The 19,032-nt window shown below is 45.7% G+C and overlaps 1 protein-coding gene across 1 annotated transcript in view; it reads left to right on the forward strand.

Annotated features, from left to right (window-relative positions):
• The window catches only part of LOC146174235 (putative sodium-dependent multivitamin transporter), a 64,514-nt gene extending 47,513 nt beyond the window's left edge, over positions 1–17,001 (forward strand). The window contains exons 11-16 of the mRNA XM_084583871.1: positions 878–945; positions 1,034–1,120; positions 2,027–2,211; positions 5,498–5,598; positions 6,643–6,737; positions 16,597–17,001. Of these exons, the coding sequence (XP_084439997.1) occupies positions 878–945; positions 1,034–1,120; positions 2,027–2,211; positions 5,498–5,598; positions 6,643–6,737; positions 16,597–16,716 (656 nt within the window). The 3' untranslated portion in view covers positions 16,717–17,001. The remainder of the gene's footprint in view (positions 1–877; positions 946–1,033; positions 1,121–2,026; positions 2,212–5,497; positions 5,599–6,642; positions 6,738–16,596) is intronic.
• The last annotated feature ends 2,031 nt before the right edge of the window (positions 17,002–19,032 follow it).

Here is a 19,032-nt window from a genome sequence, read left to right on the forward strand (position 1 = left end):
CAGCCTGTTTCACTTAAAAACGGCCCTCAGGAAAAAGGAAGCCTTGTGGGAGTTTTTTCGACATTGGGATATCAAAATCGCCTTGCAGTGTTTTGTTCAAGTAGATCGTGCACTCTTACAGTGCACGTAAGTCTGGAAGCCTAGTTTTTTTTGTTTCGGTTAACAGTTTAATTTCATTTCTAGGCGGGGCAATTTTTGCCGTGATTCTAGTACGCAAATACCGGACCGTTTGTAAAGGTCTCATGCCGAAAACTGTCTACCATAAGCACTATAAATAAAATGAAACGCTGTTTTATTCATTCTACGCGGTTAGTTTCTGCTTAAGGCTCTGGGTCCCAAAACTGCATCTACGTACTTAAAGGGCATACGAGAGATGCGTATGGAACTAATTTGGTTTTGCGGTTGCAATGTTTCCAGCGGTATCTGAATAAAATCGCTTCTGAATAGAAGCAAAATCATTTCTTTTCGGACATTTTTTTCTTTTCAGAAGTTAGAAGAAAAGTCGCACACGATTATTCCGTGGTGCCATTTGTATTGTAACTTCTGAAAAAAAAAAAAAAAAAAAAACATGCTATGGGACTTTCATGAGCTGGTCTTTTATTCTAGGAAAAGGCGTTTTGGCGCGCAAAAGCAAAACTCAACTTGTTTCGGTCGATAATATGAAAATGAGCTGATGAGAATAGATTCCCAAAAATAATAAATTCGTGGCGCTAACATTTTCGACTAGCATTTATGTGAACTCTGGTTTCTCGCTACGTCGATTTCTACTCCAGTGCTTGAGCTTGCTAGACAGGTACCTTTAGTACCGTACTACATCATGCCTTCTTTAAACTAGGAAATAGTGGCCGCGACAATAAGAGAACATGTGGTCTTTCAGCTTTTTGCAGCGGAACCATAATGACGCTGTTTGCAATTGCGGTGCCATACCTTGGAACGGCTGCTCGGGTGAGTGAAGTAGTTTTGAAAAGTTTGTTCTGTGCATTCTTCGCATTTTCATTAATCCAATTTTGTTTTCACTATTTTCCGTCCTTAGCTTTTCATGTCATTTTACTCATCTGCTTCGGGCCCGTTCGCCGGTCTTTTTCTTCTTGCCATGTCATCTCCGTGGGTCAACGTAAAGGTAAGGATTAAGTTCAATGCATCCAGAAATATTAATCACAGACGACAGAGGGTTTGCGACAAATGCGCTTCATGCAGGTGAATGTAAAGTTGCGACCAAAATCACGTATAAATGCAGGTAAAACATATCTCCGGCCACTCACCTATGCGACTGTTTCCTCTTCAGATACACTGCACGACTTTCGGAGTGTGCACAATAACACGATCATCTCAACGAAACTTATTTCTATTGCTATGATGAAGTCATAGCTACGCTAAAAATGAGGTTACTTGAAGTACGTTTTCATTGCACTTTAATTTAACAAGTGCTCTGTTAATATGATGTACTACTCTCGTAAACCAGAAGAAATGACTAGGTTAGTGACGACGTCAACAAGCAAGTTTGTTTTTAAATAAGTCCTGCGCTACACAGAATCTAGCTGGAGAACATAAAAAAAGTATTGCATAGAACTGCAAGCACAGAGAATGATTTAGTCGCTTTTAAAAAGCATCGACACTTATCAAACCAGTTAACAATTTTCTCCCGATATTTATCTGGTTTTTCACATTGTTGTGTTCTAGTCCCTCAGCTTTTAGCAGAATGCTCAGCAAATAAATAGCATGGCAAGTAATGAAAAACCGCAGAGCATTTGTTGTCAGTATAGGTTTTGATATAAAGGAGATTCGTACGTGCAGAAGAAAAAAACACCAATTGAATATTCTTATTGTAGATCGTAGCAGATTGCTTTACTTGAGAAATTCCCTCAGAATATAAGACAGATATAGTGAAGATTCCCTTCTGAACGTGCATTTGGTTTTACAATGCTTTCTAGGTGCACTTAGTTTTTGAAACAGTGTGCGTCGGGAGACTGGCTGTGTACCAACACTGGAAGAATGCACATTCCAAAACTACTGCTCTCACCTGCAGGGTATCGCATGTGCGACGCTCCTGGTGTGCACGCTACAGATGTGGCACGTGATAGGGAGGATATCTTCGGACTTCTACCTACCTCCCTTCCTCCCTAAAACTTTGGACCGCTGCCCTTTGAACGCGAGCGTTTCAAACGGCACTGAGGAATCTGCAAATTATGCGGACGAGACGGAAACAGGAAGGTCAGTTTTCTGCAGGCAGTCTAACACACTGGCGGAACAGTGGCTATGAATTTTTTTTAGTCCCTCGGTGCAGACATTTCGTCAAAAAAGTTATCTACATACGAGTGAAATCAAATTATTTACTGTTCGGTTTCGCATTCCTAGTGAAGTTTCAAGACGCGCATTCGTGACAATACGTGAAGCTTTTATGGTTGAAAGCACAGCAGAGCCAAGCATGTCCTCTGCAAACAATAAAAGGATAACATCGCGGCTGCTGGGGAAAGGGATGAGGGAGGGGTTCCGTTCGCAGTTTGTAGTTGCCCATGATCTTCAGCAATGTGTCAGGCGGTTAACAAGCGTAAATGGCCTTAGGGCGTCCTGAAGAGTGCTTGGTAGTTGGTGCTTATGGGCATTCTGCGTTGTTTCTAAAGAGTGCTCGTAAATATGGCTAGCATTTTATTGGTTAGCAGTAGCTCTAAATTGTGGAATGATGATTAGAACTCACGCAGCATGCCACATATTAGTGATACGGTGTGCCTGCCCTAATGAGCATGGATGTTGCAGATGCAAGCGAATTGCGGGTGGGAGTGTCAGGGAGAGAGAGAAAGCGATTTTCATTTCAGCACGATGAAGACTTAGATGGGTGAACGATTGAAGATCTGCTGGATCTAGTTCTCATCACAATAGCACCCCCCCCCCCCCATCTGATAGAAACAGCGAATTGAATTGCCTTAGAGAGGAAGAATCGTTCAGCGACTTGAATAAAACCTACAATGATATCGAGGCCATCCCTGATGGTATTACCAAAGAAAACTTTTTGCGTTGGTCTTCCTTACGTTATTCGCTTGCACTTCCCTATTACAGCTGCTTTAATTTAGGCTAGTTCTTAGCTATACTCTCCATGTGATCTAGTGCTAGGAGCAGGGAATCTACTTCAGCTCAAAAGCTGGAGCGCGGAAATACCTAATTAGGGATGCCGGGGTGCTTAATATGTGCTCCACTTTTCTTTTTTCACCACATAGTATAAAACATACACGTGTCATAAATGACATCAAATTTCATTTCATTGAACGTAATTGCATTTCACTAAAGAATGCATCAGGTCGCGCAGATTCTTTTTTGACTTCACGATCATGGCAAGATAAAAAAATATGCAGTTTTCTTCTTGAGCTCACTGTATCAACTTTGATTGTGGCGTCTACCAATAAAATATTCTGGCAGAATGGTTCAACGGGTACAAAGTCAATCTGCAATAATAAGCAAAGAACACAACCGCGGTAGCTTGCTTTCGATGTAGGCGAAACGCGAACCACGAAAAAAAACATATCCTCTTTTAACAACGCATTTTACGAAAATCCGAATTCTAATGAGAGGGGACTGCTCTAAAGTAGAATATAAATGAGAATTCTAATCCAAACTTTTGAAACTGAACTTTGTTAGCTTATTATCCCGCTGGCAATGATTGCTTAAATGTTTTAGCGCACAACAACATTTCTAAAGGGGGAAGCTAAACCACTCATCAGTAGACTCCCTCATTTGTAGATTGTTATGTTGGTGGAGTGCTTGTATGGTTTTTGCTGTTTATTCTTTTTTTTTGCTCAAACGTTGCGCGAAAAGATGAATAGTTCACCCAAAAATATTGCATTTCCGGGAATCAGCATATGTCCTCCGACCACCTTTAAAACGTATGTAAGCAGATTATTTTATTTGAAACAGTTTGACATACAAAAACATTGTCTGGTGATGACTGACAATAATAATGAGTACTTACCAATGTTTGAGGGGGAGCCTCAGATTACAAGCCGAGCCAGCGTTTTGACAAGAAAAAAAGGGGGACTTGTTTTCGACTGGGCCAGAAGAAAGCAAGTCACCTTGTTGTAACATTGTTTCGGCTTGCACACTGAGGCTCTCCCACTACTCTTCTTCAGGGCTCGTTCATGGGGTGACTGAGAAGTCATGCAAAAATAAAACAATTTTCACAAGGACTCAAAAAAACATGCGATTTATCTGTTCTGTATGCATCATGAGTCTGGATATAATCGGCTGCAATTCGCGTAAATTTTCTGTTCCTCGGTTTGCCCGGTGAAAGGAACGAAATCGACATGACTACAATATAAAATTCAGGAAAGAAGTATTGATGCAATGAAATTGGCGTGGGTACCAGAAGAAGAAAAACATTCTAACGACCACGGCTTCAATTTGATCAGGTTCACGTGCATTTGTGGCAACCAAAGGGTATACATTTCATTTCATTTACTGATTCCTTAAGGGCCCGAAGGCATTACATAAGACGGGACATATATAGTATCGGAAATGTCGGAAACAATGAAAATAAAGCACACAGTGAGAAGTAACTACCAAGTGAAACACACGTGAGAACTATATGGTATTCATGTAAGATTATAGCAAAGGATTATACTGCGCTATAACATATATAAGATTAAAATAAGAAAAACTAATTGTACAAAAATAGTTGATATCTAAGTGAAATGAGCTTTTGTTTTTCGCGGAATGTTTTACGATGAATGCATGAAGCGATGTGCTTAGGCAGCGAATTCCAGAGTACTATTGCGTTAGGGAAGAATGAACTGTTATAAGAAGACATGTGACCGCTTATACGTGCCATCGGTTTATCATGGCTGAGGGGGGAGGACGTTCTTAGCGCGGCAGTTATCAAGTAGTGGCGTGTTATTGTATTATGATAAAATGTGTGAAACAAACATAGGTGAGAAATGACACGGCGTGATTCGAGTGTTGGGAGACGAAGGTACTCCTTGAGGGAGGTGACACTTGATTTCGTGAGTAACATGAAGTGATGAACTGTGAATGGTATGATACCAAGATGCGCAGGGTACACGTCCCGAGGCATCCCAGGCTACAAAAAGCTTTAGTTGAGGACGCCATAATGTAGTCTATTTGAGCACCTTCAAAAGACACTGACATTATACAATATATACGCGGCTTTGCGTTTTAGCTTCACTGAGATGTAGCTGCGTGGCCTAATTTAGCCCCGGTTAGTCAAGAAGAGACTCATACTTTATTAAGGGCTAAGAAAATCACTGAAAAGTACTAAAAAGCACTGGAGCAAAGCAAAACGCAAAAAGGTCATTGAAAGTCATATTTAGCACTGGTAGCACACGCAAAAAGTCTGCAGCAAAAACGTTATTCTTGTTATTCACTTTTAAATTTCAGTTTCTACTCCATTGGCCACAGCCTCAGCTATGTTTGTGAAGAATTTACTGGTAGACAATTTGTTCACTCAAAACAATTAATCATGTTTCCTTTCCTCCTCTTGTCCCAAGCGCAGCTCAGCCGTATTTCCACTGTACCGGATCTCCTTCTATTGGATGTCCTTCATTGGTGCCATACTGACGATCGTGCTGGGAACCGGTATAAGTCTTGCTACAGGTGAGTTCGCAGCCTTTAATGTTCGCACAGCATACATTATGATTTTTTTTGATGCACAACAGAAACATGTTCGACATATATATGAAAAGCCTACGGAAAAACAAAAACAGTAAGAAGAAGCGCTTAACAATGGTAAATGGGATACGGCTCAGTTCGCAGGTCCCATTTATCCTTGTTCAGTGCTTCTTCATACCGTGTAATCCATCTTCTTCCTCTCGTTATACCTGGATCCTCAAAAACAGTAAGAGGCATTGAGGCTTCAAAAACAGGTTCTTGTTCGTAAAATCCTTGTAGCTTTTTTAAAAATACTTGTCATTCGACTGCGTCGACTTCAAAAATTGTTTATGTTATCGCTGTATCAAGAATACATTTTTCTTCAACCCCAATCAGCCGCCACGTCTGCAATAATTCAGAAAGACGTTTACTTTCATTCTTCGCATTTAGTTCATGGTACTCATAACTTACGTCAGGCGTTGGCCAGCGCATGGATTCTTTCGCGGTCACTTAGGAACTTGGGTTTGGTTTAGATCAGCCTATGTGTACAACCTGTTTTCGCAGGATAATCGAATACGTGTAGCGAGGTTCAGTTCCATCAAATTTACTTTCGCGATCTAAGTTTAAAACAATTGTGCGGATGCTTCTGAAATTCTTCACACTTCAAATTAGAATCTTCGTTGCTCTATGAGCTAAAATTGCCAGCTTAAAAGTAAACACTCATATAATACCGACATCCGGAACACACCAGAGATGGCATCAATAATAAACGTTTCTTGTTCTCGAATGTATTCAGACAAGAGCAGCTACTTCAGCATGCCGCAATTTAAATTTATGCATCGACTCGAAACTTTTCTCTGAACAGGACATTGTTCAGACTATGGTTGCAGTACTTCACTTGTGCCTTCCGTAGCGATTGCGTGCCCACCAAGTAAACTGAGCCTGCATCCTTATTAACAATCAGGAATGCTGATTAAAGATCGTTTGTTTTGAGCGTCTCAATTAGCTATACTTTTCTTTTCGGTCAATAATATCGTGTCGGTATTGCAGGTGGGGGTGAAAACATGCGCCGAAATTTCCGTTTCACAAGTCCTCTGTTTTTGTCTTTGTGGAAGAAGTTAACCCTGATTCGCAATGATCTAAAGGTAGGTTGTTCTTCCCACCAGCTTTTGCCATAAAAATTACGGATTTAGTACAAAACTATGTTGCACAGAGCAAAATGAGTAAATATTGTATGGTTGCCCTCAAAGTATTTATAGTTTCGGATGTGTTTCCACTATCAGCACAGGCGTGTTTTTCGCATACGGCTTGGCTACCACTAACAGACCTAGCATATACGAAGCCTGGAGCAGATCAGCATTTCAAAAAAGGTAGAAAATAAAACAGCGGAATAGAGTAACTTTAGCCAAACAAAACTTTGCAAGCACGGCGAGCACGCGCAAGATATCCCAGTTATCTGCGGCAGAAATGAAATCCAAGCTTGTCGTTCTTCAAAACCTTAAAGAACAGTGCGCTGTATTGGTTCACCTGAGATCTCTTAATATGTGGCTTTCTCAGGAAGCGTAATCTAATAGACACTGTGAGATGTTCTTTGTTGACATGACAATTAAGTCCACAATGAACTGGTCTTTTCAATGAACTTTAAATCGGTAGATTTAGTCCGACTAGACTTATAGGGTAGACTCAAGTGATAAAAATTTCACCGGAAATACAAAAAGAACAGAGAAATTTAACGGAAGCGAAGTATCCGAGGCGCAGCCTATTCCGGAATAGTAAGAGCTGCCATTAGTGATGTAAGAATGTCATTTAAAAATGCCATTTCTGCACCTTATTTTCACTGACATTGCAATATGAGTAAAACTGCGCTAGGACGTAGGCAACGATGTGAATTTAAAAAGAAAAAGAAGTATATTTATGATGAGAAGGGCCAGATACAAACACAACCGCTGAGCATTTCTGCGTGTTCCCTGGGTATGCAGCAAGCTCAAAAACAAAAAACCTAATAAGAGTTTATATTTGGTTACGGTTACAAGACTCCGGAGAAGCAGTTATGCCTTTAAAGTTAATTCTTTGAATCGATTATTATGCCATGTTCTGGACGTGACAAAAATGGCAGAGCTCTTCACTTTTTTCGTGTCTAGTAGGCGCTCATGCTGAGGCGCGGATTAATGCTGGCCATCATCTTGTGATGTGCGTTGGGTAAGGGATTCATGGTTTTGTTTTTGCGAAGTGGAAATTTCAATACGCGTATATACTTTTGGTTGTTTTGTGGTTAACGGAATAACTCCTGAGAACAGCTCTGGCTATGACGGATACTGCTGTGGAAGACCTAAGATACAGTTGACCACCTAGCTGTGGTTGCTTAATGCACTGACAAGGAACAGTAGATGGTTGCCTTGCGTTAATGATTTGCTGAAAATTAGCAAAGTTATGCCACATGCATTAACTAAAAACCACTTAGTTGGCTAACTAAAGAAAACATTTCTAGCGAAAACACATGCAGCAGTTTTCTGGAGGAAAGAGTTTTCCAAGAAGAGTATTCAGCCAACTGCTGATAGTTATAGCCGGCTTCTATGCGGCCTATAATCCAGCAGTACGCACTCGGATTGCTTCCCGTTCCAAAACCAGTGGTAACAATTCACAAGTGCTGAAATTGTAATTTCCGGAGTAGAGTAGAAATGTCGGCAACTTCGTTGAGTGGTAGGGCTCAAAAAATACAGCGAAAACGTAAGCAGGCGGAGAGTAGAAAATACACGACAGGTGCTAACCAGCAATTCACGTTTATTAAAAAAAGACACCCGTCTAGGGCAGTATTAAAACGACAAAAACGAGCGCAAGCACAAATTTTCACTTAAAACCCATTCATAAAAACCATAACAGCAACAACAGGTTATTTTGAAACCAAAGTTTTGGAGATAGAAGTTCCAATTTCTTCCCACTTAAAACATTCAAAATCTAGCCCAATTCAAGTCGCACTTCTTTAACGCTTTTCTTTCTTCTCTGTTTTCTCTTCTGTCTGCACAAGGCAGCGGAAATGGCACAGCTACAGAGCCAGTAGCAGTTCCATGCATTTTCTTTTCATTCTTCCTTCAGTCACAACAAGAACAAGTGGGACAGACACTGCGCCTTTCTCTTCCTGTGAACCAAATATTTTATGCGAGAGCTACATTGACCGCAATGTCGCAAATGTTTTGTTGTTGCGACTGAAGGAAAAGAAAATGCACAGGCCTGCTACTGGCTCTGTAGCTGTGCCACTTCTGCTGCTTCGTGCAGACAGAAGAGAAAATAGAGAAGAAAGAAAAGGAAGAGGGAAAGAAAGACAAGCGCTGCAGCAACAGCCGTCGTCCACCACCGAAGCGGTGAAGGGTACAATGATGGTCTACTACAGATAAAAATTCGGTGCAGGCTAGCCCCGTCGCAGGCGGCGGTGACCTGCCTGTCCCAGCCCCATCAGGAAGGGAGGGGAGCTGAGCCACCTGCGCTGCCTCGTGCGGATAAAAGAGAAGGGGAGGAAGGGTGGCTGAAGCTGGTTCTGATGGGGCTGGGACAGGTAGGTCAACGCCGCTTGTGGTGGAGGCTAGCCTGCCACCGAATGTTTATCTGTTGTAGGCCGTCACTGCACCCGCCACCGCTTCGGTGGTGGACATTGGCTGTTGCGGCGTGCATCTTTCTCTCCCTTTTTCCCTCAGCGCTTCTCCCTCTCTCCGCTTTACCAACTGCGCCACGCTCCGAATTTTTTTCTTCTTGATTCCCTGGCTTTAGCACACGACATATCACAATGGAAAATCCCATCAAAACGTAGAACAAAAAACCATAAGGCAATGTACATGAATGAATGTCATGATCAGCTAGTGTTAGACTGGCCTCGTCGCTTTAAAACTCCGAAGCGACAACAAAGGCTTTACCCTTGAGAGCCATTCGGAAGGTTCTGCAGCCACTTTTTGAATGGCAATAAACCGCTTCGTACTCTCTCGAAAATAAAGTCGAGCAGGTCTGGCATCCCTGTCACGGTGACAACCTGCCATTCTGGAGCGCGATATACAGTGGAGGTCCATAAGCATAATTACCTAAAATGGAACCTTATCCTTGATGTGTCGGAGCGCCCGCAGCGTGGCCTTAAGTTTTATTGGCCACGCGCCTGCCACGGCCAAAGTACCTGCGCATTGAGAGTTCTGAGGAAGGCCGAGGCAAATACAGAGCGCCTTGCGATGCTCGACCTCCAGGGTGGCGGCCCGCTATTAAATCGGTTGCGACATCATCGCCACTCGCGCATAGGAGCGGCGCTGCTTGAGTACGAGCAGCTCACCAATGAAACGCCTCCCTACGACCTCTTCTCGCCCTGGCCCGCTGCTAAGGAGGTTCAGCGAGAGATTGTCGGCATCGCGGGGAAACGAACCACGCCGCTCTGTGCAGTGCAGCAGCTTACTGGAGCCGTCATCGACGAGGATCTCCAACACCGCCTCATCGTTTTACACCGACGGCTTCGTGGCCAGAGATAGTTGCTCGGTAGCAGCGGCGGCTACTATCCCCGCCCTGCAACTGCACAGGCAGCTGCATTTGTCATTCCTGGGTTCCTGCACCATGGCGGAGCTGTTGGGCCTACGCCGAGGCCTGGATCTACTGCTTGAACTGACTCCGCCGCCACCCATGTGTGCCGTGCTATCTAAATCCCGCGCTGCCCTCAGCCGCCTTCATACCACCGGCCGGGGAACTCCGCTGCTGTGTCAGATTCGGGCGTGTCTCGAGCGCTTGGCGGAGCGCGGCTGCTCTATACGGCCACAGTAGATCCCCGGGAACTGCGGCGTAGAGGGCAACGAACGTGCTGACGAGCTCGCGACCGCAGCACATAAACTCCCTCCTAGCGACGAGCAACTTGCTTTAGAGGACGTGCGTGCGGTAATCGACGATCACCTACGGACGCAGCACCCCGACCCACGCATCGAATGAGGTGAGCGCAGTCACGGTGTCAGCGGCTGCACGCTAACTCGGCTGCAACGCGTAATTATCCTTCGTGCACGCACTGAATTTGTGTGGCCTGGGGAAAGACGGATGATCCACAGACTTGCCATCAGTGACATGTGTGACGTCTGTGGCGCGGTAGAAACTCTCTAACATCTACTGCACTGCGCCGCGGTAGCCGAACCACGACGTGAGTTACTGGCGGCTTACAGAGCGCAAGGGGTAATCCCGGACAGCGTAGCTGTGCTCCTGTGGCCGCCGGGCAGTGCGCGCGTCCGCGAGCAAACACACGTGAGCCTGTGCGAATATACCTAACAGGAAGGCTTGATGACCTGCATATTTTACCTCGCCAGATACTGCACGCTGTGACCGAACGCTCCTCGTGTGCTATTTGGGATGATAACGGCTGATCGCCCCACGACGGCCGTCAATGTTTTTTACAGTGTGCAAGTGCGTGCGTAGTGAACAGTTGCCTGGACGCAGATATATTGTGGAGGAGGAGGAAAAACATTTTTTTAAACCCAATATCTAGGCACTGGTGATTAGGCGGTCGTGTCCATTTCAGGCGGCCTCCTCAGTCCAGGTTGCCGGCAGCTGCTGCTATCCCGCGCACCCGCTCGATCAGCCGTTGTTGATCTTGCAGGTGTGAGCTAGCCAGAGCAGTTTCCCAAGAGGAGACGGTGGGGTGGGGAATGGGCGGGAAGCCTTGCGGCTTTGGACACGCCCATATGGAATGGTATAGTGTTGGTTTGGTGCTGGCGCATGATTGGCAGATCGAAGGGTACCGCGAGGGAAAGAAAAGGTGTTTGTGGTAGGGGTTCCGGAATGTGTGCATTTGAAGTTGACGCCAGCTAGAGGCATCTGTTCTGGAGAGGGATTTGTGCGGTGCGGGACGTGTTCTTCGTTGTTGCCTGTAGTATTCGAGGGTAAGTGTGTACGTGAGTTCTTCTGTGGTGGTTGACAGCTGAGAGCTTGATGATGGCTTCAGAGCATTTTCCTCTCTGGTTTGCGTATTAGCTGGTAATCCGCCGTCTTCAGTCTTCCCTCCTGGTGCCCGGCAAGTTAGTTCGCGGGCGAGTGCGTGGCCGCGCTCGTTGCCAGAAAAAATGCGTGACCTGGAGCCCAAAGTATTCGAATAAACGGCGTGTGCGTCTTTTCTTTGCACTGACGAAGGATTTGGTGGGTTTTGGGAGACAGCAGACCGATTGAGAAGGCTCGGCATGCTGCATCTGAGTCTTTGACAACAGTGCAGGTTTTTAAGTGTTTGTGCAATGGATGAGATGTATCGGATGGCGAGGGCTATGGCTGTCTCTTCTGCCGTTCTGATCGAGGTCGTGAGAATGGAGCCTGTTACTTGTACCTGACCGTCATCATTCGTTACGGCCAGGCTTGCGGCACGTTTGCCGGGGTAGCTTGTTGCGTCGGTGTATAATACGAATTCTATATTTCTTAATGTACGTTGAAGTGCCCATACTCGGGCATGCCGTCGGCCCGCGTTAAGGTCTGGATGCATGTTTTTTGGGATTGGGGCTACTTGGATCTTTGCTCTCATTAAGGGGTTCATGGGCTCCGGATCTGGTGGTAAGGCGGTACTGGGGGCTGGATACCCGAGTCTCGCGAGTAGGGCACGTCCTGTGCGTGTGTTTTGTAATCTAGTTACTTATCCTACCCACTGTGCTTCAATTAATTCTTCCACCGTATTGTGGATGCCTAAGTGAAAAAGGCGGTGAGTGGCCGCGTGGGGAGGGACACCCAGTGCCGTCTTTACCTCCGACCGGAGTACCACGTTAGGTTTTTCTATTTCGGCCCGATTAAGGTGGTGGTACGAGAGGTGGTACGTGAGGCGACTGCTGATGACCGCTTGAACTATGCGCAGTGTGTCCCTCTCCTTAAGACCTCTTCGTCGGTTGGAAAGCCGTCTTATCATGTGGGTGATTTGAGACATTTTTTTACGGAGAAGATGTACTGTGCGTGCGGCTCTACCATTAGATTGGAGGTGTAGCCCCAGCACCCGAATCCTCTCCACTTATGGTATTGGCGCACCTTTAAGGAAAAGATCGATCTCTGGAGGCTGTTTTCCCCTTCCGTGGGTGTTCTTGCTTATAATCAAGAGTTCGGACTTTTCCGCTGCGCAGATTAGCCCGCCAGCGGCGGCGTACGTCTGGGCCACGTCGATGGCTTCCTGAAGCGCGTCTTGCACATCGCCGTCAGAGCCCTCCGTGACCCATATTGTGATATCATTCGCGTAGAGAGCATGACGAACCCGGGGGATGTTGTCTAGCAGAGGTGGCAGTTTTGCCATCGCCACATTGAAAAGATTCGGAGAGAGGACCGAGCCCTGTGGCGTCCCTCGGCCTGTAAGAGCGATATTGTCGGAGCGTAGTACGCCTAGTCCTATGGTGGCCGTGCGGTCCGTCAGAAATGTTCTGATGTAGTTGTATATCCTATTCCCACAATGGGACGATGCCAGGTTGTCAAGGATGAGGTAATGTGCAACGTTATCGAAAGCGCCTTTTAAGTGGAGCGCAAGTGTCGCCCTCGTTTGAAGCTTGCTAGGATGGCCCATTACTTCCTCCTCCAGTTGTAGCTTGACATCTTGTATGGATAAATTTGGTCGGAAACGAAACAGCGTGTCCGGGAAGAATCTTCGTGCTTCGAGGGGGGGGGGGGGTAGAGCCGGAATAATACAATGTGTTCGAATAGTTTTTCGATACACGAGGTGAGCGAGATTGGCCGAAGAGTTGCTAGTGAGAGTTGTTTGCCAGGTTTGGGAATGAGCGTAATTTCGGCGTGCTTCCACTCTTGAGGGAGGGCTCCCGTCGTCCAGGCTTTATTGTAGAACGATGTCAGCTGGGAGATTGACTGGTTGTCCAGGTTTTTAAGCACCTTGTATTGGATGCCATCCCTACCCGGCGCCGTATTCTTCGTAACATTTTGTAGACTTGCTCGGACTTCGGCCTCTGTTATGTCAGCGTCGAGTGGCCTGTTCTTGACCTCGTAGGGGTAGTCCTTGTACTGATGTAGCGCTGTTCTAGTTGGGAGAGAACAGCGTCGTCGTCACACTGTTCCTTGCGCAGGAGCGTACGTATCGCCTTGCTCATCTCGGATTTGGATTGTTTGAGGTCGAGTAAAGCGCGGAGCAGCGACCACGTGCGAGCCATGCCGAGAGTGCCTTGGAGATGGTCGCAAAAGCGATGACAGTTGTTATTTGTCAGCTCGGCAGCATAGTTCTCTGCTTCGGCAGTGATTTGGGCTATTCTTAGCTTCAGCTTCCTGTTGTGTTTTTGCCGTTTCTACTCTTGACGATCCCACTGCGAGCCTCCTACTGGTGGAGCAGGAGGCTGTCTACGCCAGGTGCAGTTGTAGTGGCTGAGACTGTAGGCCCGCCCGATGTGCCGAGTGCTCAGTGGCCTAAGACATTTGCGGGTGGGCCTCAAGCAAACTACTGTATACTGTACCATAGCATATATATTTTTTTGGTTTTACATACTCTTTTCTTTCTCCTTATCGTTCAACTCTTCGATTTCCTCTACATTTTTCTCACTATCCTTTTATTTCCGTCGCCCCAGTTCAGGTGCTTCAGATATCAGATAGCAGATACCGGGGCTGGCAAACATCTTTTCCTTCCTTTTGTATATACAATCAATGACCACCACCACAGATCACTTGACAGATAATACGCCTTTGTTATCCTACAAACGAATTATAAAACGCCGGTGAACTTTGATGCTTTCAATAAAATGCCGGTTGTGTTCGACAAGGGGCGCATGATGTACCATCATGACAGGTCATGACGTCACCAGGTGATTCACGCATATACGACGTCACTTCGCAACAGGGTCTGTCAGGCTTTGTACTTTTCGTGTCCCTAGCTCCCGCAGACTTTGGGCATTCCCTAAGTATATGGTCGAGGGTCCCTCTCGCTTCGCAGGCTTTACATTTATCATTTGTGCTCTACTCTATCTGGGTGTGAAACAACCAGACAAAGTTTGGGAAGTTTCCGGCTTGTAACCCCTGCCAGGCTATGGCCTCTTTATTATTCAAGCAATATGATCCGTTGGCGGCACAAGACGTCTGCCTAATCTATAATTTTCGGTGATTTCTTGATAGGTTTCCAAACGTTCGTCAATCTTCTGGTAGTCAGGCGGTTCCGCGTTTACCTGGAAGAAGAGATCTCGGGCTAAACCATGGGCCACTTCGTTGCCGGAAATGGACGTGTGAGTGGTGACCCAAATTCGGATTGTTTTGCGATCGATTTTAGCTGCAGCTGACAGTCGTGGCGAATCCAGCCCTATTCCTCAGGCCTGCGTGTCAGGAGCGGGGAATAGTGGGTCTCCTAAATCGGTGGAAAATGAAGTTTTAATCAATCAATCAACGCATTTACGAAGCTGATCCCGCCGGGTGTCTGTTCCAGGTATCCGTGCGACTCCTTTCATTTGGTGCTTCCTCGAACACCGCACCACACAGCACACAGAAGCGGAGCCAGGTGTTGGACAGTTTACAGTTCGGAAATAGGCGTCTAGGAGGCGTTAATCCAGCAAGCATGAGCGGCGTTTGAAATTGATTTACAGGATAGAAAAGGCGCAATATCTGTTGCAGTTCTCCGCGGACACATGTACCATGCCGTAAAGGAAGGTACATGTTCTCTATCCTATACCTCATCTCTATCCGCCTTTATTGAGGGAGATGGAGGGGCAGTAGTAGAGGGCTGCAATCCACCGTGCTATAATGGCTTTCACCTCATCCCACTTTACGGGTAAATAGTGTCCTCAAGAATTTTTTAATGCATTTATAACATGTCGTGCGGTGTGTTTTTAGAATGTACCATGCAATGCAAACTTTTCCTTATTTTGAAAACTTTGCCAGTATTTATTCGACCAAATTATTATCCGAATAAGATGTAAAATCATGCTTGCTTGCAATTAGCGGCCAGATGGATTCATTTGAAAGTGCACTGTGATAAGATGGTTTTCGATTTTGAGTAAATTTAGTTGCCGTAATGTAAAAATATTCCAAATTTTCATAGGGTCCGGTATCTGCGGGAGGTGAGTGGACAAACAGCAATGAATTGCGTACCTCGCCGAGCAATATATTTTAATTCAGAGTTAGTTGCCTAAATCAAGGTTTCTTTTTCTAGTGCAATGCTTTCAATATGAGTTGTGCTTCTTGTTTTTAAAAAAAAAGGTTGTCCACTTACTTCGATTCATAATTGGTTTTATTCTGTGAACGACAGCACATGACTTAACTAAAGGCCAGGGGTCGTTGTTTTCATTTTCAATTCTTCTACACTTCTTCGAGGTGCTCGTCGATTTGGCGGGTGACGTGTAGTTTACAAAGACATTGAGACGAAGGACAACGCCCTTGAAGAAACAAGATGAAATCTAAGTTTATATGGAACAAACACAAGGCACGGAAAACTTATTTACAAAAGACAGAGAGCCGATTAAACTGTACAAAAGAGACTGAACGAAAACTAAGCGCAACTCCACGAGTTGGCACGCTAAATGCAACATTGGCCCCTAGCTCTTCTTCTAAGCAGGGGCCTGCCTGCTACCGCAATGGACGCTTCCTCAAAGAACCGAACCACCGATGACCGCGCGGCGCGCTCTCAAACAACCGCCGTCGAATGCTCGATATGCGGAGTAGGATCGGAAATAGCTTAGCACTACCCAAACGTATGCTCGCCTCTTCCGGCTTGCTAGAAAGACCTGGAATTTGCTAGAAGCCATGGTGAGCCTGCGCAGCTTCTTCATTTGCACGAGGTGAGGAGGACGAGGCCCATTGCGTGAGTATGCGTGAGTCAGCGTGCCTTTTTGCCCATGTCGATGGGGCGAGGATGCGCAGCATTGTGGCCCGGATCTCGGTGGCCCGTCTGAAAACTCCTAGGTCCTTCAACCTGCGCCGTTTTCTCCGGCGTTCGCGCCGAAATGTTTCGAAATTGACTACCGCGGGCTTAGCACTAATCACAGGATAAAGTGAACTTATATAGAATACAATTGTCTCAGCAATTTTAATAGAGCAGACTGTATCACGTCTTTTTAACAGGTGGTGGATCTAAACATCAAGGACGGCGGAAAAAGGGCGGCAAGCATCGAAGTGGAAGGGGACGAGCTGACTGTTCTCAGTGGTCAGCGGTCAACGTTATTAACAGCGACGGCCATCTGAGAGCACCACTGAAAGCTGTGCCATGTGCAGCCGATCAACGAGAACACACAAGTTTCACAGAATGCGCAATTTTGTCGCAGAAAAAGAATCCGCGAATGCTGCATTTCGGATATAACTTTTACTTATACTTTTTAGAACATCTTAACATTCCTTAAAGAGCAGCAATCATTCATGTAACTACATTTTTTTGGTGTTAACATGCATTTCTTTCCTTTACCATCTACTCTTTAAAAATCGTGTACGCTCTTGTGGCTAACAAATAAAACAATAGAGCGCATTGTACAATTGTATGCCTCTTCCTAGAATAGCTATCAAAGCTGAACACGTTGAATCATTAGAACCTACAGTTTGCACAGAAGTGGCATTTTATTAAAAAAACTAGATTTTCTGGTTCCGATGAAAATGTGAGATTAGGCAAATTAGATACTTGCGTGATGTGATCAGAAGAAATCAAAAGCTCTCATCGCAGGCGCTGACCACGAAGTAAAACGTGCCGCTGTCCCAAAGATGATGCTGGTGGTGCCATCTCGTTTGTCTTGTGAGAGTGCTACCGTAGAGACTCGGAAAGGACTTGACGTGGGCCGAGTGTATTGCAGAAGGTTTGAAGGAATTTGTCAACTGCTTTGTCAATAATGATCACCAAAACTTTGTTTGGTCAAAAGTTCACACTCACCCTCTTCCACATTATTCTTCAGCTGATATGGCGGTTGACCGCACATCTCCCTAGCATTCTTCCTTCGGCATCGGATGATACGAACGGCACACGCAACACCGGTCGACGGTGGCAGCGAAGATGCCACTTTCATAGCACAGAACTACTCAGAAGAGATAAAATTTGAAGAACTGGTTCGGAAATTACAATTTGTCAAACTGAAAGCACGAACAGTGCATTATGTAATTGTATCTGGCTTAAAGACGCTGCCTTTTTGGCATAGAGCCGAGCTGATAATAATAAACTGAAAGCACGAACAGTGCATTATGTAATTGTATTTAGCTTAAAGATGCTGCCTTTCTGGCATAGAGCTGAGCTGTATCGGAAACTAAGATGTTAAAGTCTACTACTGCACGCTCGAGAGCTTGCACTATTCGCCAACCCTCGAAGCATTCTTCGAGATGTTTTGTTGTGTGGGATTGGCGAAGGTTTTCATAGAGAACAAAAAAGACAGTAACAAGTACAAGTCCCGCATTGGTTGCATGCATAAAGCTACAACAAGACGTCGTGTCATCTTCATTTAAAATATGAAAGTAAGTAAAACAAATTGAGAGTTTTTAGAGTCAGTTTTTGAAACAGCTTGTCCATTAGAAAATAGCGGATATTCATGCGACCATCTCGTTTGGACGCCTCCATTGAGCCAAAAAAGCATACGATCAATGAAACTCATGCACAATGAACACGATAGCGGTGCATGTCGGTGCATGTTCGGGGCGTCAGGAAAGGAAGAAGAGGCTGGAGAAGAAGAAGAAACGGAAGATACAGTGGTATGTGCTGGTGTTCCTTGCGTGACTCGCAGCGCTTTAGACTACCAATAAACACCCCCGTTACGTACTGAGTACGTAACAGTTGTGGTGGAGTTTGCGGTGTAGATCAACACGGATCCCCGTTGTCTTCGACGAAGCCGCCGGCTCGCTGGTTTGCCACCCCTACCATCTGACATGGCTCAAGACGGCGACGCTGACCGAACAACACCTGCGGTGAGCAACTGGCAGCACTACAGCGAGCCGCGCACATTTGGTGGAAAATCTGACGAGGACGTCGACGAGTGGCTAACCAACTACGAGCGGGTGAGCCGGTACAATCGTTGGGACGCGACCGTGACACTAGCGAACGCAGTGTTCTTCTTGGAGGGCACTGCCCTAGTTGGGTTTGATAATCATGAAGACTCGCTTACCAGCTGCGATTGTTTCACAGAACAGATAAAGGACAGCTTTGGCGACGGATCCGCGAAGAAGAAACGCGCAGAACAAACGTTGATGCAGCGGGCCCAGGTATCTGGCGAGACATGCACCGCATATATCGAGGATATTGTGAAATTGTGCAAGGTGGTAAACCCTCGGATGTCCGAGGAAGATAATGTGGGGCACTTGCTTAAAGGTATCGCTGTAGATGTCTATAATTTTCTTATTAGCAAAGACAATTTGAACACTACAGCTGACTTCATCAGGCACTGCCGCACTTTCGAAACCTTGAAGTTGCGCCGCATCACTCATAAATTTGGGCGACTGGCCAACGTCACATCTGTTGCGCGCGTTGATGTCAGTGCTCCGGAGTCCATGGCTGACCTGATACGCCGGATAGTGCGGGAAGAATTGTTGCGT

This window comes from Amblyomma maculatum, chromosome 11 (genome assembly GCF_055883805.1).
Source record: "Amblyomma maculatum isolate TAMU_Amacu chromosome 11, ASM5588380v1, whole genome shotgun sequence".
Lineage (NCBI taxonomy): Eukaryota > Metazoa > Arthropoda > Arachnida > Ixodida > Ixodidae > Amblyomma > Amblyomma maculatum.